At 44.3% G+C, this 23,061-nt stretch overlaps 2 protein-coding genes across 12 annotated transcripts in view; one reads left to right on the top strand and one right to left on the bottom strand.

The window, feature by feature from the left end:
• Positions 1-9,518, top strand: part of dlg3 (discs, large homolog 3 (Drosophila)) — a 47,413-nt gene extending 37,895 nt beyond the window's left edge. For 5 of the 9 annotated variants that reach the window (XM_088393442.1, XM_088393424.1, XM_088393451.1 and 2 more), the window contains 10 exons: positions 1,243-1,419; positions 1,666-1,741; positions 3,185-3,287; positions 6,636-6,677; positions 6,927-6,977; positions 7,219-7,320; positions 7,410-7,582; positions 7,768-7,877; positions 7,962-8,053; positions 8,144-9,518. In XM_088393442.1, the coding sequence (XP_088249568.1) occupies positions 1,243-1,419; positions 1,666-1,741; positions 3,185-3,287; positions 6,636-6,677; positions 6,927-6,977; positions 7,219-7,320; positions 7,410-7,582; positions 7,768-7,877; positions 7,962-8,053; positions 8,144-8,250 (1,033 nt within the window). In that variant the 3' untranslated portion in view covers positions 8,251-9,518. Of the gene's footprint in view, positions 1-1,242; positions 1,420-1,665; positions 1,742-3,184; positions 3,288-4,455; positions 4,502-6,635; positions 6,678-6,926; positions 6,978-7,218; positions 7,321-7,409; positions 7,583-7,767; positions 7,878-7,961; positions 8,054-8,143 lie in introns of all 9 variants that reach the window. The other 4 variants (XM_088393461.1, XM_088393499.1, XM_088393490.1 and 1 more) reach the window with 2 other exon arrangements.
• A 1,591-nt stretch (positions 9,519-11,109) lies between these two features.
• Positions 11,110-21,596, bottom strand: tex11 (testis expressed 11). 3 transcript variants are annotated; one of them, XM_088393511.1, is made up of 29 exons: positions 21,511-21,596; positions 20,437-20,549; positions 20,271-20,355; positions 20,108-20,187; positions 19,943-20,023; positions 19,599-19,718; positions 18,935-19,015; positions 18,530-18,615; positions 18,374-18,431; positions 18,000-18,095; positions 17,842-17,923; positions 17,670-17,748; positions 17,438-17,589; positions 17,273-17,358; positions 16,995-17,132; positions 16,834-16,936; positions 16,642-16,757; positions 16,478-16,563; positions 15,959-16,012; positions 15,860-15,900; positions 15,705-15,782; positions 15,558-15,628; positions 15,206-15,319; positions 15,072-15,144; positions 14,849-14,998; positions 14,424-14,532; positions 14,228-14,348; positions 13,009-13,176; positions 11,110-12,340 (listed from the first exon to the last, which is right to left on the bottom strand). In XM_088393511.1, the coding sequence occupies exons 1-29, from the start codon at positions 21,569-21,571 to the stop codon at positions 12,266-12,268; spliced, it is 2,757 nt and encodes a 918-aa protein (XP_088249637.1). In that variant the 5' UTR covers positions 21,572-21,596; the 3' UTR covers positions 11,110-12,265. The 3 variants fall into 3 exon arrangements, with proteins under 3 accessions (XP_088249637.1, XP_088249645.1, XP_088249655.1); XM_088393519.1 differs by lacking the exon at positions 16,995-17,132; XM_088393529.1 differs by lacking the exons at positions 19,599-19,718; positions 19,943-20,023; positions 20,108-20,187; ... (1 more) ...; positions 20,437-20,549; positions 21,511-21,596 and having other exon boundaries at positions 18,935-19,201.
• Between the last annotated feature and the right edge of the window lie 1,465 nt (positions 21,597-23,061).

The following is a 23,061-nucleotide window of genomic DNA, read 5'->3' as shown; positions in this document are numbered from 1 at the left end:
CAGTGGCGGTGAAAAGAGGCGAGGTGATCCCATCTCGAGCGTTCCGCGCTCAACACAATGTTTTTGGGAAACATTTGAAGCGCTCATAGCGTGTTTAGAGAATTCTATCAAGATGGCAACCGCTTGGCCCGACCGTTTGGAGATGCCACTGTCATTGACGTCAAAGTGCCCTGAAGGGGCTCGCGTTACCAACGTAAGAAACAAGGTTTGGCCGTGTGACGTTTGTGGACGTTTTGGCTTTACTTCAAGCTTAAAACGCCCTTTGGAGCCCACGTCGTATTGTAGCCGTTGCTGTCATAACACGAAGCAGTGAGTCATGCTGGAGTCAAGGTGATCAGAGTGAAAATGTTGTGATGTAACTGGACTGCGCCCAGGTTATTTGAGCCCACCGTATGCACGGCTCGATTGCGCCGCTCCAGTCTTTGTATGTGGGCTCGCGCGTATAAGAGACAAGCGAGGCCAAGCTCGCTCCTGTGAGGCAGCTTACTAAGAGCACAGCAATGTTGTAAAAGCCGTCTCGCTATCCAGCCGATGCATGCCCTCCCAGCCCAGCCTCAGGAATGCGGAGGCGTCGAGCCTGCAAGGTGAGCTGCTTCGAAACGCAACAAAGCAGTCCGGCAGCAAGCGCTCCGACTCACCTGGTCGGTCGAAGGAGAAAGTCGAGTGGCTCGATTAAGTAACCAACGCTCCAGTTGCCCTGTTTTAGTTTGATTTTAGAATTTGTGCTACTCTCAAGAGCCTGTCTTGTATTTCCTCTGCATACGTATGTACGTACATCCAGCAGATGAGAGAGAGAGACTGCTGCACAAAACATGCAGTTGCATGTCCAGATGACAAATTGTTACTCTGTAGTTTTTTTTTTCCTTCAAAAAGATTGAATGATGCACATGTTCATCCCAATCATGAGACATAATGGCGTTAGCCGTACTCCAGTGATCGATCACTTGGAAAGTTTGAAACGAGTTGTTTGAAGATGAAAACATTGGGATTGGATTGAAAAGGCTTACACTAGGTCAAGTTGAGTTGAAACCTGCAGAGTGAGCAGTCATGTGGCATGATGATGACACGTTTGGACTGACAACAAAAAGTATTTAGTCAAGAGCGTGCCAATGCAAAGCAGGCATCATGAACAGGTCCTGGCGCTTTTCCGCTCGGCGTCGTTCATATTTCCTGCATCTGCAGCATCAAACAACAGACATCAGCCCGCCTGACGGCTCCTTTTTTTTGCGGTTTACCTTGCAGAGCTTTGTTTGACTATGACCGAACGAGGGATAGCTGCCTGCCCAGCCAAGGGCTGAGCTTCTCCTACGGCGACATCCTCCACGTCATCAACGCGTCCGATGACGAATGGTGGCAGGCCAGGCTGGTGACACCTCACGGAGAGAGCGAGCAGATTGGAGTCATTCCCAGCAAGAAAAGGTAGTTTTGCGCTTCTGTTGCAAACGCGAAGCATCTGTAGAACGCCAAATGTACAGGGCCTCATCTCCTGAAAACCGACTCCATCTTTGCTGTGTCGGCTGTCGTCGAAAAATAATTGTCACGTATTGTTTCGACCAAATCTTTTGATTCTGCACGTAGATTTAAGAAGACTTTGTCGCTGCTTTGTGCTCTTAATGCCATGTGACAACAACCCTGTTTTATTTTTCTTAAAATGACGCTGTCCAGAGTGGAGAAGAAGGAGAGGGCCAGGTTAAAAACAGTCAAGTTCCACGCCCGGACAGGCATGATTGAGTCCAACAGGGTAAGTGGAGTGGAGAAGCCGCGTGGGAATGCTAGCAAAGCCCCCCATGAGGCGCCGCCGCCATGTTGCCACGATACAACCGCACGCAACAGGCACACTACACTCAAACCCTTTTGCATTCGGCGGATTTGTGTTTCCTCAAACTTCTTAACACCTCGGCGGGGGGAGGACAGTCACTTCATAGATAGGACAAATTGCTGTTGTTGCTTACCAAAAGAGCAGCACCAATGCACAAGCAGCTTCCCGAGAGACTTCAGATGATCTTAACGTATAAACTGTACTTTCAGAAATAATAGGTCATCATGATTGAGTATTTTTCCCCCAAAATCTAAATGTGCGATCGTGTCCCCGTGCCAAACATGTATTCCAAATCCTCAATATCCAGCTTAATGTTCGTGTGCTTGAATACTCTTGGTCCTCACCAGTAAGAACATTCAACTCACTGGTCAAATGACTATTTTGTCTGACTAGTAATATTTTTTTTTCTTGACTAGCAGTGCCACTTCTGGCCTGCCAGTAAGTAGACCTTAAGGGGTTTGGGCTGCGCTTGCATCAGTACGAGGCCCAACTACTCACATAATTATGATGAATAATAATGCATCCGATTTTTACAGCACTTTTCAGTTGGCCTTCTCATAAAGCACATTGACTTTGAATCCTCCAATGGCTTTCCAGCAGTGTTACTAGTGCTTCACAGCAGTTAACAAAACAAGTAAGGTTGAATTTCATGCTGATTGGGGGAAAAATGTTGCTTTCTGGGCTGAATTGTCTTAAAAGGAGCGCACTAGTACGTCAAGGATATCATTCATGCAAGTTGCAAAACGAGTTGAACACTGCGACTACTTCTATCAATGACAAGATGAAATTAGACGACTCAATATCTAGTGCTTCACTTGAAGCATGGAGATAGTAACTCGCATGTCGTTTATTCAGTCTCCTTGATAAATTGTGCACGACACGTTAGGCCGAGTCGTGCTGCAAGTGTAGCGCAGTATTTTGTGGCACAAAAACTACTCTCAATCAAAGCAGTCTACTTTTCTACTAGTTTGTTCAATTGTCTTACGAGTGAGCACGAAAAGTGTGCCAGCGATGAGAGAATTTTTCACGCGTACTAGTATGCTATGCTGGATATGAAGGATAGCGAATACGTGTTGGAATTGTTTTCCATCGCGTCCGTGGCCGGCCGGCAACGGTATGAGGAAATGCATGTGTTGAATTTGTGTTTTCTGAACAAAAGTATTGTGTTCACCGCCATCCATTACTTGCTTTCTCATGTTTGTTATTATGATTTCATGTGTGGCGGACATTCCATTTCATTGTTTTGCATGCGTGTTGAGTACCGTCATTGAAATCCATTCTGTTTTTGTTTTTTTTGTGTGTGTTTACCCCCCCTCCTCCCTTCCCCGCCCCATCTCCCCCCCCATGCCTCCCTCGCCTACAAAGCAGCTGGTCAAAGTAAAGCGCAAAAAAAGCTTCAACCTGTCGCGAAGGTTCCCGTTTTACAAGAGCAAGGAGAATATTGTGCAGGAGTTGGTGGAGTCTGAACGTGAGTACCAGCTGCGTGATGCAAACAACGGGTGGGAGGGAAAAGTGTGTGGGGGGGGGGGTCTCCTTGCTTTCATCCTTTCTTTTCCTTCTTTCACACTTAAGTTCTGTCTCCATCCGTCATCCCTTCCTTCCTTCCGCTCATCTTCACGGACGCTTTGCTCTCATCTGTCTCTCACGGTGCCGTAGAGGTGGGCCGGGCCGCGTGGCAGGGGGGCACAATAGGACTTGGGACTTGCTTGCCGAAAACTTGCAATAAGAAATAATAAATCGGCGATAAGCAATGCTACTGTGGAACAAGTGCTGTGGCATGAATGGCCGTTTATAGCCCGATATCATATAATGGCACACATCTTGAAAGTAAAAGTATTTTTCAAAAATTGCATCCCGTTAAAGGCCATTTTCTTTTTATATCTCAATTTATTTGTAAAACACAATCCAGTGAATACAAGAAATAAAACTACAATCAGCCATAAAACTGTTCAAAATATCTGCTAGCTTAAGGAGTCTTGCTTTTGCACAGCATCCGATGCCAACGCACGTGGCACAGGATCCGTTTAGCGTAACCTCTTGAGCATGTCATCCACGTGGCCGATATTTAAGGTTAATCCAGCAGTGACCCGTGTAACACTTGACTTGATTGTACGGTACCTCCATTAGTTCCGGTCTCCCGGGAGCGCGAGACACAAGGATGACGTAATAGCAACTTGTGTCCCACTAGCGGATGCTAGCTAGCTCAGCCTAGCAAAAGGGCTAACCCGACAATCATCAAATAACAATTGAGGCGCCTCCAATCGACTTCCTTGCTTCTCTGCCACTCGTGAGCGCCTCTCCGGTGTTCTCCGAGAGGGGAGGGTGGGTGGCAGTGTGTGTGTGTGTGCGCATGCATGCTTGTGTGCGTGGTTGTCGGCCGCACTAACGCACAGCAGGCTTCCTAACACTGTGCCGCTAAACGACTCGGCAAGAATGTCACAAAGCACTGATGTACACTACCTTGTAGTAAATTGATTTTGAAGTCCCCCCTCCGTTGAAAAGCTGCTTCCAACACACGCACGCGCACAGAGCACTCCTCTTCCTCTCTGCCCCGACTATCACTAACCTCTTCTTCTTCCTGTCTGCTGTCTTCTCTTGTCTTTTTGTTCTCTGCTCTCACCTGTCGGGACACCTAGGACTTCCCGGGGTTAAGCGATGACTTTTATGGATCAAAGAGTTTGAGTAAGTGTCGTGGTTGTCCCCCGAGCGCCGATCGCGCAGGGGGAACTGGGGGCCGGGCACACAAAAATCTCACTGTGCATGCGCTTTGAATATGGATTCAGGCTAAATGGGCAAAAGTATTGGGACACCAACGTAGTTGATAGGGGTTGGATGAATCCTATGTTTTGGGTGTTGTGTTTTATAGAAGCAAAGTTGGGCTTGTCTAACTTTGCTTAACAATTTAGCAACTCGGAGAGAAATGTGGAGCTGTTTAGAGCTTCTAATTAGTTGTATGAATAGCAAGAAGTGGATCCACAGTCTCGTTGTACCTTCCGCCATCTCAGCTAATAGCTTTTAATAGTTTAATCACTGGCATTGACGGTTGATCCGAGGAGGAAGTATAATTGGGCAGGTACGTAGGAGTGGAGGAACTTGGGAGAGCTAAGATGGGGTGAGGCCATTTGAAGATTTGTAAAGTGTGAAGTAAACTTGGGCAACCAACTCAGGAGTAATACCCTTCATGATCACGTTATTAGGCAAAATGCCTCGGTGCTTACACTTGGGCCGAGGGTTGTTCGAGCGGCCAAAGGATAAGAATACGGCACACAAATGGCCCAGTTTTGTTCTCGCAAGATGCTGATGTGATTTGCGTTACAAGCACTTTTGAAGAACCTGTGGTGTCCTACTTAAGCAATGACAGGGTAGGACACCAACCCACTATCACGTGCTGTCAGTGCTAGCAGAGTTAAAGAACCAAGTCAGTAATCTCACCTCTGCGTAATTCAACAACAAATTTCCAACAATCACGTTAGGCGAATAGGCGTAAGCTATATTGCTCACCATTCTTCGAATCTCGATGGGTCTTGTCTGTTCTGTCAAAATGACCTACCCGTGCAAAACTGTCTACCCGAAGCTAATTTGACAGCCTAACTGTTGAAAGTGCACTTCCGGTAACACTTACCATGTAAACAAATGCAAGTTTCGGTGACATGACATCTGATTCGAGCCCGCCAATCATAATTCAATGATTAATTTGCCATGTTCAATCAAAGAACCCAAATACTAATACTGCAACTGATAAATCTGTCAAATAATAACATTAAAAACAAGTTTTCATTCAAAAGCACACCATGCACCACAGGGTCATCGCCGAGGGTCATTTTTTAGAGACCAGGGATAAATAAGGCCGAAGCTGAAATTTAGCATTTAACACGTGGACCCCGATTGACACTTTCAGGGCCTTGATTTGTACACCGAGGCGATTGAAAGCTTACAATTGTAAGTGTGTACCAATACTTTTGTCCATAGTGATTTGCTAAGTAACATTTTGCATTTGGGAGGGAGACCGGCTGTTGACAGTTGTGTCAAATAAGGTGACACACTTAATGGTATCCTTGTGACTGAAGCTGGGTGTTGCCACGGCAACGTGGACATAACAATGAGCCAATTGCCGCCTTCCTGCAGCGGTCGGTAGAGTAACGCACTCGTTGTTTTCTTTGGCCTGCCCTCGACGCAGCAAAAGGACACAGATGCGGTGTTTGGGGGATCGGGTCTCATTTGGGATCTCATCGCAGGAAACACTTGAGTTCCGATTGCTCACAACGGGAATGTTGCTGCCAGATGCAGCATGCTTTCTCACTGACAAGTTTTTTTTCCCCCCTCTCTTCTTCTGATCATCAAAGAACAGTGATTCTCAACCACTGGGCTGTGGGAAATCATCAAATTTGAGATTTTTTTTTAAAATTTGCTACAAGTATTGAATCTTTGTTCATCTTCTCAGCTAGTGACGTACATAAAAGCGGACAATCCTGCTGCAAATTACTCGAGTAATTGATCCCCACCTTATTTCACTCAGTAAGGACTTTAGTGGCATTTTGTTTGAATAATAAATGGACATTGTGCTAAACAGGCCTGTGTTTCAGCCCGAGGAAATCAATAAATTAAGATGAGTCATGATTTTTATATCTGTATACATATTGTGACACTTTTTGCAATTAAAATGTGCCTTGGATGAAAGGTTGGGAATCGCCGGACTGAGACAACAAGCGCGCATGGCATGAAAATGATCTGAAAAGTGCAGACGAATGTTGACAGTGCGGGCTTTCCTTTCTCTTTGCGTCTGCTAATCTGCAGTGTTTGCTCTTCTCCTTTCCAGAATGCCTGACGTCCAACACGAGCGATAGCGAAAGCAGTTCAAGTGAGTCTCTCGTTTGTCCTCTCTCTGCTTGGTTGCAAGGGTTTGAGGGTTGGCTCCGAGCCCCCCCACGAGTTGACGCCACACCTTTCTATCGTCTTGAAATGAAAGGACAGAGAGTGGAGACGCAACAAAACGCACCATCTGTCCCACGAGGGATCAAAACTTTTCGGCTTGCCCGCAGTGCGATAGCGGCCATCTGATGACTTGATTTGTGTTTTTTGGTGTGTGTTTTTTTTTCCATGATCGCAGAGGGCCAGGAAGACACAATCCTCTCCTACGAGCCTGTCATTCGACAAGAAAGTAAGTCTTCTTTGAGTGTTGTTGGAATTATATGGAGTTTTGTTAATCCGCTTCACCTCATGTGGCAGGGTTCAGATAGCAGTCTTGTCTCAGACAAAGTTATCTGGTTTTGTAGGTGGCTCAAACAACTAGAGAAAAGGCCCTTGGAAACAGCCTTTGCCGTTAAAAACAATTCTAATTAACCGACAACTTAAATGTTCTGTGATTAAGCCGTTGCCGTTTGTGTTGGTTTTGCCTCCAGTACACTACACAAGACCCGTGATCATTCTGGGCCCCATGAAGGACCGCGTCAACGATGACCTCATCTCCGAGTTCCCACACAAGTTTGGCTCCTGCGTACCCCGTGAGTTGCGTACGCATGCTGACAAACACCACGAACCCCCCGACAAAGGACTCCAAACAAGCCCGCCCGCCTGCCTTTCTGTCCACCAGACACGACTCGTCCGAGGCGAGAGAACGAGATGGACGGTCAGGACTACCACTTTGTAGGATCGCGCGAGCAAATGGAAAAAGACATCCAGGACAATAAGTTCATCGAGGCGGGACAGTTCAACGAGAACCTCTATGGGACCAGCATCCTGTCCGTCAGAACTGTGGCTGAAAGGGTACGATCGTCAGTAGAAATGCTCTTAGTACCGGTACAATCGTCTTGGTCACCACGAGTAAGACAAATCTTGGTGCTAGACAAAATCTTACTTCGAATCATGTTTTTTGTAGTATTGTGGATTTGTCAACGAGTGCACCCACCATTTGCTTCACAAAGTGTTCACATGTGTGTGGTCCTGCTCAGGGGAAGCACTGCATCCTGGATGTGTCGGGCAACGCCATCAAACGACTGCAGCAAGCACAACTTTACCCTATCGCCATCTTTATTAAACCAAAATCCATCGAAGCCCTCATGTAAGTGTTTTATGTCAATTTATCGCAATTGCCTCGGCCGATGCGAATCTCCCGTCCAACTTGGTAACGTGTCGTGCGCCGCAGGGAAATGAACAAGCGGCAGACGTACGAGCAGGCCAACAAAGTGTTCGACAAGGCCGTCAAGCTGGAGCAAGACTTCGGGGAGTTTTTCACAGGTAACATCCGCTCTCACTCCCACCAAACTTGGAATCCCAGAGGTAGGTTGGCTCGATCGGATGTAACCCTGTGGCGGCATGTGCGTGCAGCAATTGTCCAGGGCGACTCGCTAGAGGAAATCTACAACAAAATTAAGCTGATCATCGAGGAGCAGTCGGGCCCGTACATCTGGATCCCCTCCCCAGAGAAGCTCTGAGCTTCCCGTCCGCCATCACACCGGCCTCACCTCGCATCGCTGCAGAGTCCCCCCCCCCCCCCCCCCCCCCCCCCTCATGCCTAAATGGCCCCCACCCCCGCCACTCACCTCTTTTTACAGCTATGTTCCATATAAAGTTTTAGTGTCATCATTCTGTTACTCTCTAAATGGAAACAAAAGCAAAGTCTTATCACCATTAATTATTGTGACTGTGCACCCCCTGCATGAGTTTCTCTACGCCATCCATTACAAACTGTAAGGGAAAGCCGTCTTTCGGAGGGGGGGGTCATACGAAAAACAAAATTGCTCCTTTTTGTCAACAAACAGAAGACGGAAAGGAATGTTTTCATGAAGAAAGAGAGAGGAGTTGCAGGGAAACAGAGACAAATCACACCGCGTCAGAACACTTTGTAAATTTTCATCCAATCACATTGAAAAAAGACAACACACAAAGACGAGACCTTTTGGGTTAATTGTTTTTTGTTTTTGTTTTTTTCTTCTCCCCCAAAAGTGACTGGTTGAACAGAGCCCTACTGACGGTACTGTTGTTTCTAGGGAATTATTTATCTCCACAGGAAGAATCCCTACATTTATATTATGACATCACAAGATGAATAAAATCCTACAGAGATTTTATTATACATATAAATATATAAATAAATATATGAATATATATATATATATTGAGCGAGAGCGCGTGTGAAAGAAAAACAAGTTTTACACTTCACTAGAATGGTCCATTTAGAGGGCTTCTTAGATTCTTTTACTTTAGCTTGTGATTTTTTTTTTTTGTAAGAGCTACTCTTGTGTCATGGTGGGCTGCGGGGGGTGGGGGGTAGAGATGTGTAAGTGGGCTCTGCAAAACACCAATCTGCCTTACATCCAATACCGACTGACTGACGTTGTCCTCCTTTGAGTGCAATAGCGCCCCCCACACTACAACCGCTAATACTACAACAATCAATTCAATAATTAGAATTTACTGGACCCTGACAACCTATATCTCGCCATCCCCCAACTAAAGAGTGTGAAGCTGCAGACCACCCCCTTACACTCTCTGCCTTCCAAAGGAGTTTTTTGTTTTGTTTTTCTGGTTTACTGGTCACACGGTACTGTCCTATCTGCTGCCATGGCGGCAGCCTTATAACGGGTAGAACAAGACAACAATTGTATTGGATGTCATGCCCATTAAAAAAAAAATAATGTTTTGGATTGTCCAAAAAATACAACACTAAAGTTGAGCCTAATTAAAAGCTTTGTGTTATCTATATGAATTATTTATCATGTGCTTACACCACTGTGTATGGGATGGGGTTTAAAAAAAGGGGAAAAAAAGAGCTCTTTGGGTTTGGGCTGAGCTCAGGAATCTCAAACGTACGGTGACTCGGACCCCCCCACCTCACAACAAGGACGCCCGTGCGCACGCAAACTTCTTATCATAAAGCTCAACTGTGAAAGGGATCTCTTCCTCAGAGAGCCTAACCCCAACAGGAAGTGCCAACTCGGACCTCTCTGCCTCCCCCCACCCCCTCCGGTTTTCTTCTGTTCTCCCTTACCAGACAAGCATCTGTCATTACCTGTGTCTCAACCCCCTCCGCCGAGTTCAGGGAATAACTGAATGGAACACAGCCATCTATAAACTTTGCAGACTGTTTCGAAGGGTGTGCTAGCTGTACAATGTAAATAACCCCCCCTCCTCCCTCCCCGACTTACATTTCTTCAGCGTATAAGCCCTGCCCTTCCCTCACTTTTGCTCCATGCATGTGTGATTCAAACTGGGACAGAATATGTTTTATAGACTACAATTGTCAGGTAAGTCAAGTTTGAAGCTATAATTTCTAAACAGGTCAGCAACAAAAAAAAATAAAAATAAAGCGCTGTTGTTGTTGCTCTCAGTCTTCGTATGCCTACGTGGCACACTTAGCCAGGCAGTGTGTGTTGGGGGGGGGGGGGGGGGGGGGCTCTTAGATGTCAATACTTGTGGAATGTGTCCAGGTGCACAGAATGAATACAACTATACGACATAAATATACATACGCTACTCAAAAAGTTTGGGAAATCAGGGTGAAGGGCAAAAATCTCAAGATGAGCCGAGAATGTACATTAGACAGTTACAAATTTGTGTAGTTCATTTTAACATTTAATATCCTGTTTTTATAGTTATATATTTTTTTTTACCTGATCCATACTTGCTTCATTTTATGTTTGTAAGCATAGATGCACATGCACTGATATTAAAAGTGCACCCGACTCAAGTGTGTCACTGCATCTCTGTGTGAGCCAAAAGCTTACTTTTAGCCAGAGTTCCTTGAATTACAATCACATTGTAATATTTTGTGAGATGAACAAATCACTTGATAAAATTACTTGCCAGGGCTGGACAATTAAAACAATAATAATCACGCTGTAATGTTTTATTCTTTAGTAAAAAATGTTTTGTTCATCCCATGGTTTGGTCTGAGACAATGATGTCAAGGCTTCAACCAGGATGTTCTCAGATAAAGTGGCCACAGATCTGTCTTCATCGGGTTGTGAAAGAATAGCGGCATCGCGGAAACCCATTTCAAACACATTCTAGGTTCATGTTGCAATTTTACGGCAAAGCCCGATCCCCCATACTTTTTGCGCCGTCATTCTTAAAAGACGGGAGTGGAAATCTGAGCCGACTGTTAACGAAAAAGCGCTTGCGTTACTTTAGACCTCAGTCAGCCATGTCCAAGCCCAAAGAATTCACTCTCTTCTCTTTCCATTTTAAGGCCATGATGTGGGGGGGAGGGATCAATATCGTCACCTGAGCGTGCATATTATTGACAAGGCTGAGTAACGGTGATGTCGTTCTATTTACTTTTTTTTTGGGGGGGGGGGGGGGCTGTTCTGTTTATGGCACATGTGTGCAGTAAGTGCTTGCAAACATGAAGCCTTTTGATTGTACAGTCCAGTCGTCTCCTTGGTGCGGCCACAGGTGGTTTACGGCCTGTTAGGACGCTCAGGGCCCAATCGGTCTTCCCTGTCCTAGTCACTTGGGGAATGCCATTCTGTTATATAGTATATGAATAGAAAAGAAGTCTTTTTCTTTGGGCTTTTAATTTTGGGGGGGAGGGGGCTACTTGAAAAGAGTTTATTTGTTTGGAAATAAAATATGTGACTCAGTTATGACTTGGGCAAGTTTGTTATTACATCTTTTGTTTTGTGGCCTGCCAGAGCAAATTAATGGCCCCTTCTTTGCTGATTACTTTTTTCAGTTTGGCAGAAAATCTGGAATCACTATTGCCTTTTTAACCGCAACACTATTTTAAAGATATTTCCCTTTTTTCCTACCAAAACAATCCATGAATTTGTTTCTCAATACATTGGACATAACTGCTGAAAATTATGCACTTTTCAATTGATGCAATCTTGTGCTCAACAGTTTTTTGGTGCACTGGCCTGTTTCCCATCGCAATTACCCAAATTTCTAGCTATGTCTAGTAATGAAAAAATGTATTTAAAATCTCTGAGGAATCCAACACATTTCCCCACCTTTTTTGAGTGTCATATTGACCCTGGCATGATAAAGTATCAAATTGGGGGGGATGTACGTAATCAAATTAACAAGATCTTGGATACTTTGAGCTGGAAGTGACAAAGGACTAAGCACAAATGTGTTTTTTGTTGTTGTTTTTGTGCAAATAGTATACATGTTTTCATGTTTTTGCAATCTTCCAATATACACAAAAACTATTATTTAATAAAATGTCGTTTTCAAAAACTCCAACACTGCGGGTCACATTGACCCACGATATTTTTGAAGAGATTAATTTAGCTTCATTCATAAATAACCGTCAAATATATTTTAATACTTTTGTTCTTTTCCAAACCAAATTCTCAATTAGCATACCTCACTTGTTACCTTTCAAAAACAAACATGGCCCTTGTGTCCTACAATGTATTTTTATCCTCCGGGCGTAGAACATTGGGATAGGTGTTGCGCAACAAATTGTGTAACAGTTAACATAAATGTGACTAACCAGCGTGCTTATTCTTCCATGAATAAGGTGTTTTTCTTTGCGCCATCCAGACGGTCCAGGATTTTGCTGTAGAGCTGGGACATCTGTGGACATACAGTACAGTCAGGTCCATCAATAATTGAGACTTTTTGAGGCCACAGTTAGAATCGTTTTGGCTCTGAACGCCACCACTCTGGATTGGCAATGCAACAAACGAGATGCACTTTGGCGGCAGACTTTCAGCTTTTGTTTGAGGGCATTGACATTCAAAAAAAAGAAAACCACTGTCTTTGTCGTCCCTTCACGTTCAGCAAGTCAAATGTATACTCAATGCCATTGAGTCAATGGGATTCAGATTAGGTGACTCACTTGGCTGGTGCATAATAATGTACTTCTTTGCCTTCAAAATCTTGTTGGTTGCTTTCACAGTGCACTTTGGGTAATTGTCCATCTGCACTGCGTAGCGCTGTCCGAGTTCTGAAGCATTTTTGCCTATCACGAGCAAACGATGGCATTCCGGAAACACTTTGGAATTCATTGTGCTGCTTATTCCATTGGTAGCTACGCCATCTCATAAAAGCCGAAAGTCTGCATTCAAAGCACATCTTTTGTTTGATTTGAAAACAATTCTGATTGTGTTTAGAAACAAAAAGAGGATGAATCCATTCATGTGACGTATTGACTCTAAGTGCTTGTATTTCAAAGCAATAGGATAATGCTATGCTATTTGTGTTGATTTCTCAGCCTGAGGTGGTGCCCCCCCCACCCCCACCTGCGTCTTGTAGCTGTCTTGCAGGGGTCCCAAGTGGTGCACGAAGCTCATGGCCAACAAGCACCACTTCTTTGCCTCCACGTAGCGCGCCAGGCTGTAGAGCAAGATGCCCGTGTTCCAGGCGCGGGTCAGCAGCCACATGATCTGCGTCTCCGGAAAGCTGTCCGGCTACAGGAAAGATCCAGAAAAGAGCCAGATGGGAGAAGATTTGAAGCGTCATTAAAGTGAGTGGCAACTCCTTTCAAAAGGCCCCGGGCCTCTGTCGCTATTCACACAATTCTTGCCGCTCGCTCGGAGTTGCGGCTGGTGCAATGAAAAGGGGGGAAATGTGCAATCCCACTGATAATTTGCCGCCTCTTTCAAACTTGGCAGGAAGTGGGCGGTGAATGGAAACATCTGCTAATTTAGCGGTTGCAAACTCATGCTTGGTTGTGACGGTAAAACCACATCAGTAAATGTGTCATTCGCTCAGAGGGGAACGGATGGTATGCCCAGAAAAATTGCATAGAAAGCGACTTTGGTTTTAAGAACCTGGAGGGGAGAAAATAATAATGGTGTTCTAAAGTGGGTAGCCACAAATATTTGACCGTGGTATGACTTGTAAAAAGTCAAATTAAAACGGTCCTAACAATGACTTGAGTAAAAAAAAAAACTACTACTTAAGTATTGAGTATACTACTACTAAAGTACTGAGTAACTGGCAAGCAACTTCTGATTATCAAAGCGACTCTATCTTGACCAACATGTACGTAGTAGAATAGGTTGAAATGAAGGCAAATTTGGCCACAAGAATCTTTTTGTTTATACAGACAGATTTGATGTTCTAAAGTGTAAGATTCAGCAAAACAAAACAAAGCAATTCGGTCCGCTTCAGGAAACTGCTGGAGTCCTTTTCGTGTCTTCAGTTTCCAGCCAATAAAACAAGGCAGAGTATTAAAACAACACACACCTAAAAGATATATAAATATATATATTTTGTTTAGATTCCTCAGTGTCGTTATACACTAGTTTAAAAAAAATGTCTTGATAGATGTGTCAACTAAGTTAAATCCATGTGAAAAGGCTAAACAGTTTAAATGCGTTGAGTAAATCTACCTGTGAATCTTCTCATTTCATTCCAAGGGCAATGAAGAATCATATCAATGTGAAGCGGATTGTTCTGGTTGTCTTGTAATCGAGACAGAAACATGCTGTGGGCGGAGGTGGCGCGCTGACTCACGGCGGCGGCGATGATGGCCAGCCCCTCCTCGTAGTAGTCCCAGGCCTCGTGCAGCAGGCGGGCCTCCATTTGGGATGTGCTGCTGGGCAGGGAAAGCTTGATGAGGCTGTGGATGCACTTGCTAAGGAGGAAACTAAGAGTGAGTGACGCCGATTCACTTAGGGGGACGCTGCGCACTGAGTGGCGGCGACCATGCCTGCACTGCGCCGGGTCCTCCTGAGGTTGTTTCTTGTGAATAGACAGCGCCACCCTCAGGGCCTTCTTGCATAGCAGAGGGAAGTGGGCTGGAGGCTCCATGGCTAATGCTGCAGGTGCATGACAATGTACTGCTGAGTTCGACAACGGCCAGGTCTCTTTGCAGACTAATTTGAACCCTGATTCACACTGCATCAAAGGTGACATGCAATTTCAATTTCTGTATGAACAGAAGGGGTATGAATCTCAAGCTGTTTGACCAGAAACGACCCTGGTGACTCAAATACGCTGAACGTCACCGAAAGCAAGGTGATCATTTTCCCATCGCAAAAGTATTCATTTGGCGTTTGACCCTAAGCCCCAAACATTTTGAGATGACATTTTAAGGCCACACCCCCAACCTTGCTTCTTTGTTGTTGTTTTCACCTGCAATGGTCTGCAGTAGTTTGAGCTCCACATTGTCCTGCTCCAGGATGGAGTCCAAGATGCTGGCCACTTTGGGGTCGTTGAGTTTGGCCCGTGCCTCAAACTCATAGAGCAGCAGCAGAGTGTCTGTTGGATCCTGCGGGTAACTTCCTGTACATGAAGAAATTCATCGCCTCCACTTAGTAGTGACTTTCGGTTCCAACTATGCAAACGTGTACGCTACCTGTTGCCTTTAGGGTTTTCCACACCTCTGCACATAACGCAATGTGCTCCAGCGCCTGACTGAGATCTTGTGTCTGTAAAGCAGAAGGAAACGCTCGCTGACATAAGATTCACGTGACGACCTGGCGCACTCACCCGGCCGGCGTGAGGAGCGGCCCTGTAGAACTGAAGAGCGGCGGCAACAGCCATGAGCAAACACATCTTCTGGGCCGTGAGAATGACGCGCTCGGGACGGCACATCTGGCACAGCTGGACAGAAGCACATGAGAATCCTGCTTGGTTATTACTCAGTGGACACAAATTGGGTGAGTGCATATGCTGCATTTTCTTCGACACCGCCAGGGAGGCATCTTGCATCATACATCACAACAGCTGTTTCTAGACATTGCTATATTGTTTATTAGCATTCCACGTAGAGACCACAATAATAAACTTGATGTGAAAGAGCATTTTAGTCCTCCTGAACCCCGGCGGCGGCCACTCTTACCTGGTAAGAAAGCAGAAAGAAATCCCGCATTCTGTCCGGGTTGCTCTCACACTGCAGTGCCGCGTTCCAAGCTACAATCCAAACAAAAAAATTGATTCGAAGCCTTTCTGGTCAGATTGCGCCAAACCTAGGAGGAATCTTGGCTACCGATTTTCCTGAACCAGTTGGCTTCTTCCGTGCGCTGCTCGGCTGTCAAGCACTGCTGTTGTGAAAGCTTCTGCAGCGCTGCGTTAACGGCAAACAAAAACATTTGCAGCTTACGATGGGGCTAAAGACAAGACGAATATTCACACGCAGCATACCCATCTTTAAATAAGGCAGCAGCGCGTCCGTATTGTCGTCCCTGCAGAGAAGTCTCAAAAGTGAATTTGACGTTTGGAATCAAAATTTTCAGTATGTACCTTTTCTCATCATTGGGGGCTTCTATGGCCGTGAGTGCGAGTCGAACCAGACACCTGGAAAAAGAGCAATAATCTTTAATAATCAACTGTCTCTAATTTGAATGTCTTTTCCAAATCCGTTTTTTTTAAAGGGGAGGAAATATTACTATGTGGATTAGGTGTGGAAGTGTAGAAAAGCATTAACTCACTGAGAAATGCGATTCAAAGATGTATTGGAGCAAGACAAGGCTTTCACTTTTTTTAAAGAAATGTCTACTCCCTATCCTTGCATTGATTTTAAAACAGCAAAAGTCGACAGACTCCGGGTTGGCTTGTTTTATATTTTGTCGCTGTTCTCAAAGGTCTTCGAGCCATTTGGGATGCAATAAATAGAATGATGAGCTGACAAAACTGTTCGATAATGCCAGATAAATCTGCACGCACATACTGTACCCTCGAAGCTGACCTGTTCCTTCTACTCTAAAGCATTACAGGGATTCATTAGAAACAAAACACACTGACTAAATTATTTTCACCAACCTGAGAGCCTTCAGAACCAAAGCTTCATCCTTGGAGGTTTCACACACATTTTCCAGGACCTTCATGGCAATGTCATTCTGTTTATTCTGTCACAAGAAGTAAAACATCTTTTTAAGCCCTAAGCAGATTAAACACACGCACACAGACACAAAGACATTGGCTACCTCCAAGGCTATCTGAGCGGCCTGACAGAGGAGGCTGGATGTGGCGTTCTCGGACAAGGGTCCGGCCTCTTTGAGATCCTTGGACAGAAGCGCCATCGTGTTCACTGCCTTGGCCGCTAATTTGCACACAGGTAGGGCTTATTACAATCTGATAACATTAAGGGAACGTGAGCAGATTTTCCACAGAGCCACCTCTCTCTACATCGTCGTCGTGCATCGCTATCTTGTAAATACTGAATTGCGTGAACATGCTGTCAGGGTCGCAGCGTTCCGCCTCATTCACGGCTTCTTTGGCCTGAGGAAGACACAGAAGAGTCAAAATTCAACAAATGAATTCAAATGAGTCTTACTACCTTTTCCAGCTGCTTCAGTTGCATGAAGCAGAAAGTTCTGTTCCTCTGCAATTTGGCCAAGTTGGAGTCTATCCCTCCAACCTGGAAGAAACTCAGGGAGTAGTTGTACCACTCCAGTGCCTCGGAGTAGTCGTCTGCCTTGAAACAGCAGTTCAATGTTATGCAACTTCATTCTGCCAAGTTGTTAAGTTTCGCTTAGGTCTTTACGAAATTAGTTTTGAAACTAACATGACAGTTTGTGTGTCTCAGGGCATGTGTGCATGCGTATCTGTTTGTACCTCAACATATTTTGCTGCTTGATCCCACAACATTGCGTGGAGGCTTATGAGGTCCTGCGGTGCCAGCTCTTTTCCCGAGGAATGCGCTGTGTGGGCGCAAGTCCCAACATTTGTTACGTTTTAGTACAGGTAATCAGTTAACACATGGGCAATGATGCTCGGCACCGGTGATGAGGTCCTCAATCTTCTGCTTGCCCGGCAGCTTTTTGTCTCTGTGCAGCAGGAGCCCGATGTACAGGACGAGAGCGGTTCCCAAGGCGGGAGATGACTCAAATTGCTGACAGGCACGATTTAAAAGGTCTAAAGCTGGCGCTTCTCTGGGAGAAGAAATGGACAGAGACCACAGCATTCATTTTATATTGTTAATATCCAGGTAAAAAAGCATTTGTGCATGTACCTGCTTTCAGACAGGAGGAGCTTGACTGTAGTGAGGCAAACTTGAAGTGAAACGTCAGATTGTAGCATCTCATCCAGACCTGCCGACGTGTTTCAGTCCAACTATTTAAATCTCAAGAGGGAGTGTTTTGAGATAAAATGGCAGGCAGGATTTTTTTCATGAATGGACTTACCCGCTGTGATGCTTTCATCAGAGGCCCCTGATCTCAGGAGTATTTTGATCTTTAAAAAGAGCCCGGAGGCGCTCACACATTCCTGACAAAATTGGCACACTGCTTATATGCTGCTGTTTTTTTTTTTATATGTTATACCTTCATTTTCAGATAGTGACCTTGTTAGCTAAATCCACGGCATTAAGGGCCTCTTTGTGAAACCTCTGAACGTCCCAGTCCAGATAAGCAGTGGCCAGCAGACGCAAAATCTTGGCCTGAAGACGGTCCAAATCAAACACATTCTTTCTTGTTTGTATTGTTGCTGGACAACTCATACAAATTATTAAGCAAGTTGAGACAAAACCATTAAGGAGTGTTGTAAAAATCTCCTCAGTGCCAAAGTAGTGCGACAGGTTGCATCAAAATTGAAAGTCTGGTTGATTTCAAGGCAGAAACAAGACTTTGAACCCCCAAGTTGGAATTTTGGGAATGACTTTCATTCATTCATCTGCTTCAACGTTGTGTACAAGCAAGGACACGATTGTCTTCTTACCTGAATCTGGGCTTCAGGACCATATTTCTCATGAATCTTGCTGATATCATAGCTCTGCCTAAAAAATCACATAGAAAAATAATACCTCAAACCTTTTTCTGCTGCGTGGTGTACGTTACCTGTACACACTTATCTCTAAGACATGATTCTAAGTACCGTAACCAGAAGGTACAGTCTTCAAACTTTTGATCGTGGTAGCCGTCAATTCCAAAGTTGTAGCACATTATGGACAGGAAACTCGTCTGTGATGATGAGAGAAAAACACAGAACTCATCCCTTCACTAATCCGTCCTGCAGAACATTTCCCTGGGATATTTGTTGCAATAACTGCACTGTTTTCCACATTTTTATTCATTATTATTATTATTTATTCATTGCTATTCAATTCCATTGTTCAAAATCCATTTTACAGACAGTGTTTCATATACGGACCTTTTTCTTTTATGAATGATTGAAAGTGCATCAGTAAACGCGGATAAATGTATTTTTTTTTTGCCTCACTTGAGTGAAGGAGTATCTGAAAAATGTGTTTTCTGTAATTGAAAGTGGATTCTAGTGTACCTGAGCGGGTAGGCGAAGCAGCATGTCTTTGCAACGTTGCACATAGGCCACAGCCTCTTGGTGACTCCCTTGAATGAAAGCCTGCAAGGAACACAGATGGGCAGTGTTCAAAATCACTACTACTACTACGTCGGGAATTTGCAACATTGTTAAACACATTTTCAAATTGGCTAATAAGTTGCAAATATATACCGTGTAGTAAGTGAAGAAAATGCAATAAAGTGACGATGGAATCAATGATGGATCAAAGTTTGGCGTTAATTTCATGAATACGACAAGCGTATTCAAAGGGACATTTGACTTTGATTTTATTCTAAACTATATCATGAGTTCACCATATTGTAGTCCACCAAAATAAAAAAATTGTAGATCATAGGGAACTGTGTCGCTGCGTTTCTCTAGTACTTCCTATACCTAATAACAACTTTATGATCTATAGTATATCCTGTAATTGGTAACAATGAGTGAAAATGAGTGAACGATTCTGAAACACAGTCATCTTTTCAACTTAAACGTGCACCACATCACCATCAATCCAGTTTGGCCTGCTCATTGCTTCTCACTTGACATTTTAGCTGTCTGGCAAGTCTGTCATCACAACACCTCCGCAACTCGGTTGCCAAATCTCACAAGAACAAACGTGGACGGTGTCGCCGCAGCCCACCGATTCTGCCAGATAGGAGAGGATCCTCAGCAGGTCTTTCTCTATGTCCATTTTGGATGAGTCGCTGTCCGACGTGCCGCCGACTCTGGATGTCAGCAGGGTGACTAACGTCTCCACACTCTGGACAACATGGGAAAATATTACAGGATGCCAAAAATCATGTGTCCACTTAGATGCTGATGGTGAACCACTACTACACTACGTATAACACTGTTTATGTTTGCATCCCCATTATGTTACATACTCAACAAAACTTCACAATTGTATTTTTTTGTAGATTTTCCCTTATAACGGGGGGAATAGGATGTATCCCCTACAATTATCGGAGGCTACTCTTATGTCACCTCGATGGCCTGGTTGAGTAAATGGTCCGCCATCTCTGGATTCTTGCAGTCCAACCAGGTCCTTCCAGTTCTGCACGCCATCTGTAAGAAATACAAAAAGACTGTGACGTGTTTCCTGAGCCTTTTTTTTTATTATTTTTGAAGCGGCCATAGGTGCTCACTCACCAGGATCTGCTTTCGGAGGGTGCCCTCTGGTGGATTAAGAGGTGCACTGCAGTACATCAGGCAGCAAGCCGCTTGGCGTGCTGCAAAGTTGATAAGTCACTGTTAGCATTAATATGACAATTTCTTTTTATTTTGCGACCACATATGCAACTCATTATTGTACCTTTGGCTTTCTGACTTGTACTGATAGACTCGCCCACATTCTTACTCACAACCCAGTTCCACAGCTGTATGGCACACTCTTCAAGCTGCAACACAAACAAATGTGAACTTCAATCTGGTTAGACTGTATACAAGTGACAGATGTCGACCATCACGATTAAATCTACCTGTGGGTCAACAATTTTCGCATCAACCTCAAGAGAAGACACTTCAGAGAAGATGATGTCAATCGCCTCACTGAAATTTGTTTGCTGATTCTGAACAAGATCTGACACGAGGCCTGAGAACATAATCATAACACGAAATATTTAGTGGTCACCGTGCATACATCACTTTCGTCAAACAGTTTGTGATGGAATGAAGAACCCTGTAGAACACAGGTGTCAAACTCAAGGCCCGGGGGCCAGATACGGCCCGCCACATCATTTTATGTGGCCCGCGAAGACAAATTGTGCATCAAATTCGTGTCATTACTAGAATTGCAAATTGTCTTCACTTTTAATAACTTTTTGGGAAAATATTTGACCAGTTTTTACTCGTCTGATTTGAAAAAGAGTTATTTCTCAGTTTGTTTTGCAGCTTTTACTGTATATAGTATGAGGTGCTCATACATTTATTTGGGTTGACAGTCATAATGGCCCTCCGAAAGAAGCTATGACTACAATGCTGCCCGTGAAAAAAATGAGTTTGACACCCCTGCTGTAGAACAAGGTCAATAGGAAATTGGACAAAAAATGTCAACTTCTTAAACTGTACATCTTTTAAATGGGCCATTCAGGGCCATTCACGTGTCTAATTAAAAAGAGTTTTCATAGTGATATCAGAGATACAAAAGCAATTTTTTAATTCCGAGTTAATTTCACAAACTCATTAAGTCCATTTGAAATGAAACTGGCAGAGCATTTGAACATTTAGTCAAATTTGTTAACTTCAGCCAGACTTTTTGGGAGCGGGATATTTGCCAGTGGTATTCAAATATCCTTATGTTTTGTAAATTACAATAATTGTTGTATGGTTTGGCTGGAAAAGTACAGCGATAAATATACAGTTCACGTCACTTTTTTTTCTCACTCCTGATATCTTACTTTAGTTTTGGCTACATTAGCCTAGCCTAGCCACCTGTTATCCAGCAATGAGTTCATTGGCGAGCCGTTTGGTCCGCAATTCGTCAACAAAATTGTGTAAAAGATGACAATTTTCGTAAAGATGCTGTTTCTGTGGGATACGTATTAGATACTTACGTGTCACCAATGAAACAAAGTTCTCCATACTGAAGTCTCGCCACCGGGAAAATGCTAGCATAAATTAGTATTGGCTTGTGAGTGAACGATTCGTTCAAAACAACGTATTTGTTTTTCAGTGAACGACAGTGAACGAATCACTTCCTACACTTCAATAGGTACACAACACGAGGTAAAAAATAAATAAATGAATAAATAAGAAAGTGTAGCGAACGATTGGGTGAATGATTCTTTTGAACAAATCTTTTGAGTGAACCGATTCTAAAGATTCAGTCCACTTTGACTGGAATGCACATCACTAGTACAAAACAGAACAGACAGGCAGAGATTGTCGGGTCGAAATAGCCGAATGGTTAGTGATATGCGCTCTTGGTCGGCAAGACTTGGGTACACAACACGAGGTAAAAAATAAATAAATGAATAAATAAGAAAGTGTAGCGAACGATTGGGTGAATGATTCTTTTGAACAAATCTTTTGAGTGAACCGATTCTAAAGATTCAGTCCACTTTAAAGGACTGGAATGCACATCACTAGTACAAAACAGAACAGACAGACAGGGATTGCCGGGTCGAAATAGCCGACTGGTTAGTGATATGGGCTCTTGGTCGGTAAGACTTGGGTTCAATCCTAGGTGAGAGCATACACTAGAGCAGGGGTGTCCAAGTCCTAGTCCTCGAGGGCCGCATTCCTCCATGTTTTCCAAGTTTCCCTCGTTAAACACACCTGATTCAATGATCAGGCTCCTGCAGAACGTGAGGATGAACTGATCAGTCCTCGAGGACTGGACTTGGACACCCCTGCCTTACACTGAGTGCCAAAAGTCCCAATGATCGTGAGCAGCAGGGGGGGCCCCATTTCAACCCCTTACACTGAGTGCCAAGCAGGGAAGAAATGGGTATCATTGTTATAGTCACTGGTATGACTCGGCAGGGGTTTGAACCCACAACCTCCCAATCACAGGGCGGACACTCTCCTCTTAGGCCACTGAGCTGGTAAACACTTGTATCGTAGTATGGGTTTTCTTTTGTAAGTTTAACTTTGGGTACTTCGAAAGTGTCATTTTAAATTGTACTTTGCTAGGTGTTCGTGTACACAAGGTGTTGTGATGACATCTACTGTGGAGTCTTCACTGATCTAGTCGCTTGTGAGCTGATCCATAAAACCATACATGTTCCACACACCAAGAGCAAGGCTTCCATAAGGTAGTGGTTAGTGCTCTGGGCCTTCACCCCAGCGACCAGGGTTCAAATCTCAGTGGGGCCCAAAAATTTTTATCATAGAAAATTTGCAACACAGTTGCTCGTGTAACCATATACTTCCTTAGAGCTAGAGTTAGGTTTAAAGTTAGGGTTTGAGCTAGAATTAGGTTTAGAGCTAGTGTTAGGGTGAGAGCTAGTGTTAGGGTTAGAGGTAGGGTTAGGGTTAGAGCTAGGGTTAGGTTTAGGGTTAGAGCTAGGATTAGGGTTACGGTTAGAGCTAGGGTTAGCGTGAGGGTTAGAGCTAGGGTTAGGATTAGAGTTAGAGCCTGGGTTAGGGTTAGAGCTAGGGTT

This window comes from Syngnathus floridae, chromosome 1 (assembly GCF_059516105.1).
Source record: "Syngnathus floridae isolate MCC-2025c chromosome 1, RoL_Sflo_1.0, whole genome shotgun sequence".
Classification (NCBI taxonomy): domain Eukaryota; kingdom Metazoa; phylum Chordata; class Actinopteri; order Syngnathiformes; family Syngnathidae; genus Syngnathus; species Syngnathus floridae.
The sequence above is the reverse complement of the archived record's forward strand: the minus strand, read 5'-3'. Positions and strand labels throughout refer to the sequence as shown.

Coding starts and splice junctions, on each gene's coding strand:
- tex11 (XM_088393511.1), bottom strand. CDS start 21,571: ATGCTAGCATTTTCCCGGTGGCGAGACTTCAGTATGGAGAACTTTGTT. Junction 16,937..16,994: donor AACTGAAGCAGCTGGAAAAG/GTAGTAAGACTC, acceptor TGTCTTCCTCAG/GCCAAAGAAGCCGTGAATGA. Junction 14,999..15,071: donor GAAAACCCTAAAGGCAACAG/GTAGCGTACACG, acceptor CTTCATGTACAG/GAAGTTACCCGCAGGATCCA.